The sequence below is a fragment of the Rana temporaria genome, chromosome 12 (genome assembly GCF_905171775.1).
Source record: "Rana temporaria chromosome 12, aRanTem1.1, whole genome shotgun sequence".
NCBI lineage: Eukaryota > Metazoa > Chordata > Amphibia > Anura > Ranidae > Rana > Rana temporaria.
The window spans coordinates 23129621-23140010 of NC_053500.1; the positions used below are offsets into that span (position 1 = coordinate 23129621).

The following is a 10390-nucleotide window of genomic DNA, read 5'->3' on the forward strand; positions in this document are numbered from 1 at the left end:
TGGCGCAGTATTCAAAACTCGGCGCGGGAAACGAGCGGGGAGGACGCGAGGACACCGGACCCGACGAAGAGGACACCCGAAGCCGCAGACGGACGCCGGATTCGCCGATGGACGCCGCGCAAGACACCAAAACTGTAAGTACAAAAAAAAAATTTTTTTTCCACAGGAATGGGGGCAACTTTAGGGGTGCGCGCTATACCCCGATAAATACGGTATATCCCCACAGGGTGATACTGTGAATATACTGGTAGTAATGTGCCAATGTCCCGATAATGTGTAGATTTTAACTAGAAACTAGTGGATTTGGACTTTTAATGGCACACAGTAAATATAGTAAAAAACAAAAGATATTTTATTTATAAAGGTGTCATAAAAACAGTTATATAAATAAAATCAAAGAAATGTAATCAATATTATAACTGGTCCACACAGGTTATCACAATATTGGTAACATGATACAGTTTGGTTATAGAAAACTTAAAAGAGTACAATTAGAGGTTTAACTGTAGAATGTATAACCAAGCGGTGAGTCCAGAGGAAAGGAGGACTCGCTCTACATGTTATGCGTTGTTGAAACGCTTCCTCAGGAGCATAGACATATGAATAGGGTTGGCCGCGTTGAAAACAGACAACAATCAGACTTTTAGCCTAGACAATGGCAATGTGTTGTAACATATAGCCAGTCAAGGAAGTAATATCATATAAAAAGAATTAAAGTAGCAATGACAGGACGATCTATGCTGGTAAGCAAAAGATGGAGTGAGGGAAACACAGCTGGTCCGGAGCAGTAGTATATATTAATGTGCCAAAACGCAAAACGTTGTTTAAAGTGGTAACCTTAATTCACGCAATTTGGCATAGTACATCTGGTCCACTCGGTAGAGAGGTCAGAAACCCTTGGGTTCAGATTCCAATTGCACGCCAGTAAGTGTACCCAAATTCGCTATGATCGCTTGCTAATTCTTTTTATATGATATTACTTCCTTGACTGGCTATATGTTACAACACATTGCCACTGTCTAGACTAAAAGGCCAATTGTTGTCTGTTTTCAACGCGGCCAACCTTATTCATATGTCTATGCTCCTGAGGAAGCGTTTCGACAACGCGTAACATGTAGAGCGAGCTCTCCTTTCCTCTGGACTCACCGCCTGGTAATACATTCTACAGTTAAACCTCTAATTGTACTCTTTTGAGTTTTCTATACCCAAACTGTATCATGTTACCAACATTGTGATAACCTGTATGGACCAGTTATAATATTGATTAAATTTCTTTGATTTTATTTATATAACTGTTTTTTATGACATCTTTATAAATAAAATATCTTTAGTTTTGTACTATATTTACTGTGTGCCTTTAAAAATCCAAATCCACTAGTTTCTAGTTAAAATCTACACATGTTCTCTATTAGCCAGATTCACAAATAGTTACGCCGGCGTATCAGTAGATACGCCGGCGTAACTCGGAATCTAAGCTGTCGTAAGTTTAAGTGTATGCTCAAACTGAGATACACTTAAACCTAGCTAAGATACGACGGCCTGTGCCGTCGTAACTTAGGGTGAAATTTTTCCGCTGGCCGCTAGGTGGCGCTTCCGTTGAGTTCGGCGTAGAATATGTAAATGACTAGATATGCCGATTCACGAACGTACGTGCGCCCGTCGCAGTAAAGATACGCCGTTTACGTAAGGCGTTTTCCGGCATAAAGTTATTCCAACAAATAGCCAATGTTAAGTATGGCCGTCGTTCCCGCGTCGAAATGTGAAAATTTTACGTTGTTTGCGTAACTCGTCCGTGAATGGGGCTGGACGTAATTTACGTTCACGTCGAAACCAATACGTCCTTGCGGCGTACTTTGGAGCAATGCACACTGGCATATGTACACGGACGGTGCATGCGCCGTTCGTAAAAAACGTCAATCACGTCGGGTCACGAGTAATTGACATAAAACACGCCCCCCCATCCTCATTTGAATTAGGCGTGCTTACGCCGGCCCCATTTATGCTATGCCGCCGTAAGTTAGGAGGCAAGTGCTTTGTGAATACAGTACTTGCCTCTATGACTTAAGACTTAAGGCGGCGTAGCGTAAATACGATACGCTACGCCGCCTTAAAGATGCGGCGACCTACCTGAATCTGGCTATTTGTAAACTCCGATTGAATTCATCAGAATTTCCGATGGAATTACTGCGATGGGGCATTAGGCGTCCTACATGTGTGGATGTTGATGTAATATGTAAAGCTATTAGAATAGTTTTTTACATTTTAGAAAGTGGTGCCTTGAGACTGTCCATAATTTTGGAGAGTGCTTTGAGATGGTCCATAATTTTAAAGGGTGCCTTGACTGAAAAAAGGTTGAGAAACACTGGTGTAGGCTAACATGCAGGGGAGTTTATAGGCAAGAACAAAAATGCTTAGATGTGTAGAAGCATCTGCAAAAACTTCCAGCATGAACAGGACCAAATTGCTTGCACAAGTTTAGAAAATCTCTCCTTTCCTCTTCTATTCTATTTGTTTGAAAGGAGCAGTGCACATTTGTTGTGGTCACACCCGCTGCTCTATGCACGTTACAAATCCCGTAGTCTGGATGGCTCCATTCCTTACGGTGGGACCATGGAGAACAACACATAGCCACCTCCTAACAGAACAATGAATTACAGCAACCAAAAATATTAATTTGGAGATATGGAGGAGGCTGAGAGCAATAGAAAGTACTTTTGGCATTAAAAATAAATTATTGACTATAATCTTTCAAACCAGAGTTTAGTGTCACTTTAGTGACTAAGGGCCAGATTCACGTAGAATCGCGTCGACGTAACGTATCGTAGTTACACCGCCGCAAGTTTTCATCGCAAGTGCCTGATTCACAAAGCACTTGCGATGAAAACTACGCCCGCGGCCTCCGGCGCAAGGCGGGCCAATTCACATGGGCGTGTGCCATTTAAATTAGGCACGCTCCCGCGCCGGACCTACTGCGCATGCTCCGTTTCCTAACTCCCGCCGTGCTTTGCGCGCCGTGACGTCATTTTTTCTAACGGCGACGCGCGTAGCGTACTTCCGTATTCCCGGACGTGTTACGCAAACAACGTTAAATTTTTAATTTCGACGCGGGAACGACGGCCATACTTTAGACAGCAATACGTTTTCTGACTAAAGTTAGGGCACCTAAAACGACGACTAACTTTGCGACGGGAAACTAGACTAGCGGCGACGTAGCGAACGCGAAAATCCGTCTTGGATTCGCCCTTAACTCCTAATTTGCATACCCGACGCTGGTTTACGACGCAAACTCCCCCCAGCGGCGGCCGCGGTACTGCATCCTAAGATCCGACAGTGTAAAACTATTACACGTCGGATCTTAGGGATATCTATGCGTAACTGATTCTATGAATCAGTCGCATAGATAGAAACAGGGATACGACGGCGTATCAGGAGATACGCCGTCGTATCCCTTTTGTGAATCTGGCCCTATGATTGCAAAATCATTTTAAAATCATTTTTGACTTATATATAGTGCTGAAAACTGAAAAACCTGGTAATGACGGGGTATATACGGACTAGTACTCAAGTTATTAAAAGCAGAACTACACGGCATCTGAACACCACAAACCAAAAACTATTTGATTCATTTTTAATATTCATAAAATATGTCTCCATGCTTTATTTTGCTGTTTTGCTGAAATATCACTTTGAACCCCCCCCCCCCCCCCCCCTAGAATTTCTTCCTAGCGGCATATGGATTAAAACAGTCAATGTTGATTGAGAGAGTGAAATTCCACTTTAAGTAATGTTTCTTGATTTACAATGCATCTATACAGTAAAAAGTTTAATCATTCTCTCTCTCTGTATTTTGATATTTTTCAGTAGAAGAACAGCTGTTAGTTTATATGTAGCTGTTATTTAACTATTAGCTAGTCTATTTAACTGAACTGAGGAAATTATACATTTACCTTGACAATATCAAACTGTATATTTATCATGACAAGGTACCAGAAACAGATGGGTGGGTATTCTTTTTTAACCGCTTGACTTATAAGTACGGCAATCAAGCAGCCTCTCTGCGCTGGATCACGTATCTGAAATGTGTCCTAGCTCTCCTGGGTAGAGGGTGCACAGTTAAGCCAATCAAGCGGATCCTGGCCAATGATTGATGGCCGGAGACCCTCCGTTTGGCGAAACGGATGACAGAACAGAGCCCTGTAATTGTAAACATCACAGAGCTCTGTTCTTACAGCAGGGATGTGCCGTTTTTTGTTTCCCTGCAAAGCAGGGAATAAAAACCAGCACATGCCTTAATAAAGTCAGCACACAATGAACACACCAAGCATTTTTAGGCACAACCCTTTGATTGTCCCCAGATGTTGACCCCTTCCCAGCCAATGTCATTAGTATAGTGTCAGTGTAAATTATTAGCACTGATCACTGTATTAGTGTCACTGGTGATGTCAGTGTCATATTGCCTGCTGTATTATCGCAGACATGCTATAAGTTGCTGATTACTACCATAACTAGTATATTAAAAAAAATCCAGTATATATACACCATCATTTGTAGACACTATGGGCCAGATTTACGTATCTGGGCGCATCTTTGTGCGGGCGTAGCGTATCCTATTTACGCTACGCCGCCGCAACTTAGACAGGCAAGTGCAGTATTCACAAAGCACTTGCTCCGTAAGTTGCGGCGGCGTAGCGTAAATGGGCCGGCGTAAGCCCGCGTAATTCAAAGTAGGCTGGTAGGGGGCGTGTTGTATGGAAATTAATCGTGACCCCCACGTAAATGACGTGCCTAACGAACGGCGCATGCGCGCACATGCTCAGTAGCACGTCAAATTTTCTCCCTAAATTACGCCGGCTCAATGCTTAGTCGATGTGAACGTAACCTACGCCCATCCCCATTCACGTACGACTTATGCAAACAACGTAAAATACGACGCTGTTCCACCGTTTCCGACGTCCATACCTTAACATGACTTACCCCTGCTTTATGAGGGGTAAAGTTACGCCGGTCGTACGCCTTACGTAAACAGCGTATATTAATACGCCGGGCGCAAGTACGTTCGTGAATCGGCGTATCTAGCTCATTTGCATATTCAACACGGAAATATACGGAAGCGCCCCTAGCGGCCAGTGTAAATATGCACCTAAGATACAACGGCGTAAGAGACTTACGTCAGTCGTATCTTAGACAAATTCTGGCGTATCCGATTCTTTGAATCAGGCGCCGAGATACGACACCTCACATTCGGACTTACGACGGCGTATCTGGAGATACGCTGTCGTAAATCCTTTCTGAATCTGGCCCTGGAACTTTCACGCAAACTAATGAATATACGCTTATTGCGATTTTTTTTTTACTGGAGCGCTGAGCTGTGTAGGGGCGGGGAGCGGCTATCTCAGGCTCTCTGCAACTCTCTGAGAGGCTGAGACGGGCATTAGTCCAGGCACCTGGCAGATCCAGCCTTTTTTGTCGTGATGAGGTGGTGCCTGGACTAATTCCTTCAGCCCGCTTCTCTGCAGAAAATGGGTGAGGGGAGTGCAAAATGAATTGCACTCCTGTGACCCATAGGAGAAGCCCAGCCAAACAGGCTCAGGCTGGACTTCTCCTTTAGCAAAGTGAAGGACACAATGGTGTGGTTTATTTGGATATGCCTCTCTTATTGTCCTTATTCTTTATTTGTAAGGGAGTCCAATAGAGTTTTAGGAAAAATAATTATGATATTATTTATATAAGACAGGGAGGAAAGATATATAGGCATGAATAGAATTATGTATGATTAGACTTTATGCATGGTTATGTTTAAGAAAGAGGAAATATGGATACTTAAGGACTTTTGTATTCTCCCCTTTTTATCTTTTACTGTTTTTGTACCTTTTTCTCTGTCAATGAAAATTTTTATAAAAAAAAAAGAAATTGAGTAAAAAAAAAAACATAAAAAACAGAATTTTCCTTCTATATCCTTATAATGAAAGAATTAAAGAGAAAAATCAAGTCGGTTGCTATGACAGTGATAAATTAGTCACACAGTATTCGCAAAAATATTTAAACAAACATGAAAAGACATTTGAGAATGAAGGTCCAAGTAGTGGCTATGGGGCAATACAGGCAGTTTTTATTTCAGACACTTCGATAAATAAGGTTAATTTTTCTTGTGCTTGTAGAGGCTTCAGGTGAGTATGATAGCACTAAAACAGCAAACAGATGCTTCCAATGCATGAATAATGATGTCTCATGATTTTATGGGGAGGCAATGCCTCAAAATAAATCAGAGGTAAGAGGCAGAAAAGGGGTATAGCTATTACCTTTGGATAAAAATAAGGCAGCTGGGTCTTAGACCTTTCTCTCAGGGCTAGCCCAAAAGAGAGTCTACCTGATTTTGTTATCACTGTTACTGCTTCTGCTGTTTACTCTGCGTTTGTAAGTATCACGTGCGCACATAGGGTGTAAGGTGTGCCTGGGCACACCCTAATCACGCTGTACTGTGCAGATTCCCCCTGCTGCTTGACTACAGAGAAAGGGACTGGGGAATCTCTGTCCTCAGCCCCTTTCTCTGTCTCAAAAGTTAGACACCAATCTCTGCCCTGCTGACAAAGCCCTACTGACTTGCCCCCTGCTATACAGTATACAGTATATTACACACGCATGTGTGTTTGAGCTTTGGTGTGCACACCCTAATGCAATAGGCTGCGCACACCTATGATCACTTGTGTAATTTTAATAACATATACAGTAGGGTACATAACGCTTCTAGATTGTAGTGTTCTGTGTTTATTCCGTCTCTTAAGAAGTGGCAGTAATTTGCCTAGGTGGGTTCTTATATAATAAAGGCTGGACTATTTTCTAATTAGCTAAATCAAGCAGCTGTATACTTATTTCACTACTCACATTCAATTTTATCATTTGTGATTTCAAATGAGGATAAACAAATTATTGAGTGTTTAATAAAATACATACCTTTTGTTTTAGTGACTTCCAAAGAATAGGGGACATCAGAAGTTGCCCAGCAGATGTTGTCTGGTACTTTTCAACACTTCTGGAACAAGGAATTGGAGCCTGAACTGGCTTCCTATCTTTAATGGAATTATAGTTCAGAGAAGCATAAACTGAAAATGATTTCTCCTTTTGTTCTATTGGAAAGGGAAGACATTTGTCCAACCAACACCAAGTTGACTTAGGTTCAGTGTTTAAGGTTGAGAAAGTGACCTTGGTGACTCTCCCATTACAGATCCCTGAGTGCCAACAAAGATGTGCAGTGTCATTTGGAGAGCTTGTCTGCTCTTGAGGTAATATAGACTTAACTAGGGTACTGTTGACATGTCCAGCTTGAAGACTATTGGTACTCTCCAGCTCTGTATCCTGAGAGGACTTAGCTATTGTATTGACCATTTTGTACTCATGCCTAACAGTATCAAATTGCTCAGAAGGTTTTTGTGATGATGTTCCAGGTGAGGAACATTTATATATTACAGCATTGCTTTCTGTTTTCTCTTGCGTGACACTGTCTCTGCAGTTGGGTTTGGGAGCAATACATTCTTTATAAGGAGGGTTTTTCCAATTCAGCTAAAATTCCAAGTCTTGAATTTCCTTTCTTCAGTCAGATGTGTTTCATCTAAATAACTTGTTTGCTCTGTCCTTCCCTTAGAACTTAAATTGACATTTTGAGTTACATGGATAGATATTGTAGCAGCGCTAGTGGATACACAATCTGTGTTTAAACTTATTTTGCTAAAGGGACAATTACGGAATTCATGTTTTTGTATCCGCTTCCCTTGGTTACCTGTGTTGAGTTGGTATGGTGATTTCACATCTGAGCATTTGGCAAGCTAAATAAATCTGTTTCTCCACTGGGCAGATGACAAACCTGATCTTGATTTGTTTGCAACCCACTAGGTTCTTCAACAGAATGACCAATATAATGAAATTTTATGAGATACCGTGGAGAAATAAAAGCTCCTTCTGTGTTGATGTTAATTGAGCAGATGATGGTGAAGATGTATTGGGAATGATTCTGTTCTATTTTCTAAATCTTTACTGAGAGTTGGAAGGCAACTGTCATTGAAAATGCAAGAAGGTTTCGTATCACACCTGTTAACTTTGTCTGAGGACTTTTTTGCAACAATATCAGTATCTCTTCTGAAATTCATAGTCATACTCTGCTGAGCATCAATACTTAATGGTAACTCCTTAAAAGTTTTACTTTTGACCTGACCAGTTTCATTACTCATAGAATGTTCCAAAGTATTTTTCAGGTGATTACCTTTGTCTTTGCAACCTTAATTTTCTTTCTTTCTGAAGGTGACTGCTCGTTATTTCCTAAACTTCAACAAAATTGTCAGGGATGTTTTTATGTATATTTGAAATAGTGGATAGCGTTTCAGTTTATCATATTGCCTATATTTTCAAAATTGACAACAGCTTGATTTGACTGACCTAGCAGTTGAAATTGTGGACAATCACTTTTGCATTAGAGACATGATCAGGATTGTGAGTTTTCAGTTTATATCCTTCATCATCACCATCACCATCACATCATTTCTACTCCCTGATCCTAAATAGTTATGTTTTCCTGATCCACATCCAAACCCTTCTGGATATTCCCCAAAGGTAAGACCATTTCTCTTGCATTACTGATAACGGATATTGTGTTAAACAAACATTTCTCAGAGGAGGGTAAGATATCAAGTTGGAATCTGAACTTGGTGGTATAACCAAAGGCGGTGATGAAAGGTTTTCCAATGGCTTGGCCATTGCAGTTTGCAAAACGGCTTTACTTCTGACTTCACATTTTGGTCTTTAACCTCCTGTATTGTCTTTTGGTATCCTCACTCTTCTTATTTTTTTGGTAAAGCTTTTTGAATGTTTCATCGCCATACATCTGCCACTTTTCATGCGAAAACATGTTTACTTTTTCTGGCCTGCTATTCTGTTGGCTGCTTTAGATTTTGGGGTGAGTTGATCTCCTTCAAGCTTTTTCACTTCCTTTTTTCTTCAGAAATATGACTTTCAGAGACATTGCATGTTTGTGCCTCATCTACAGCAGCCTGCCTGACAAGACCTCGAGGGTGACTACTTGAAAAGTCCACTGTGCAAGCTGTGGCTGTATTTGAGAGTAGTAAGGTGACATTTAAAGGAGGTTTTCCTTGGATATGTGCTTTACCATTACGTATAGGTAATCTGTCTTGAACTCTGCCATTTTCCACAAATGGTAAAGAGTTGCTACGTGCCAGAATTACATTGTCAATAGATGAAGATATCTGAGTAGGCACAGAGTGGAAAAACCTACCTTTATTTTTCTCTGGAGTAGTCATAGTAGAGCTACAGAACAAAGTGAAACTTTCTTCTGTTTACATCTAAAGATTTGATGTCAAAATGGAAAGAGTCCTTGAAGGTATATGGCATTGGGAGATCAATGCTACCTTGCTTTGACAGAGCTGTTTTTCTAGGTCGAACATTGTCTAGGTGCGTGTTATCAACCACAACCTTATTTTGGGAGATTAGCTTGGGAAATATGTTCTTCTAAGTGTTTCTTTGATGATGATGTTTTATCTTCACAGTCCAGAGTGGTATTGAGTATTTGATCAGACTCAAAACTACACTCCTAAGGCTGTGCAGGGGACTGTTAGAGAACATTTGCAAATCTGCACTGTCTGAGTGGGACAAATAACCAGAGTCTGTGCTTTCACATTTTTTAGTTTCCTCTGGGATGCAGAACAGTCTAACAGTTTATCAATACATGTTTCACTCTGCTTTTGTAATTGAGCATGTCTGTTTGTTGTTGTAGTCCTTTGATCTTTCAGGATCTTATTTGATTCAATACAGACGTTGAGTCTTTTGTTGGTGATGCATAAGCAGGTTCACCAATTACCTGGTCATGGTTTTTGACAAATGATAAAATGTCTTTGTGCACTAAAAATGGTAAACTGGTATTTTCATGGACAAGAGTTCCATTGTCAACACAATTATTATCATTGCACTGGTCTTTGTCTATGCAAATATCACTAACTGCCTTACTGATATCTAAGCATTGTCCTTCTCCAGCTTGTCCTGTATTTTGGCCTTCCTGACATCCAGCACAATCAGAATCAAAGCTCTGTTTGGCATTGTTGACATGAGTTTGTGTCCTTCGATGTTTGTAAAGATTGCTCTGGGTTTTAAAGGATATGCCACAAATGGTGCAAGGGAATGGTCTTTCTCCAGTATGTGAACGAATATGCTTCTCTAAAACACTTGGCTTTAGGCAGTCTCGGCCACAATGAGCGCATATGTGTTTCCCAATGTTTTTTGCTTTAACTGGGCTACTGCCAATGATGCTAGAGCAGTTCTGAGACAATACTGTTAAGGGGTTCACAATGTTTAGGGTAAGAGTCTGTGTGGAAGATTTCTGAAGAATGGT

At 40.9% G+C, this 10390-nt stretch overlaps 1 protein-coding gene across 1 annotated transcript in view; it reads right to left on the reverse strand.

Annotated features, from left to right (window-relative positions):
- Positions 1-7399, reverse strand: part of ZNF831 (zinc finger protein 831) — a 64109-nt gene extending 56710 nt beyond the window's left edge. Inside the window, exon 1 of the mRNA XM_040331857.1 lies at positions 6952-7399. Coding sequence (XP_040187791.1) covers positions 6952-7383 — 432 coding nt within the window. The 5' untranslated portion in view covers positions 7384-7399. The remainder of the gene's footprint in view (positions 1-6951) is intronic.
- Between the last annotated feature and the right edge of the window lie 2991 nt (positions 7400-10390).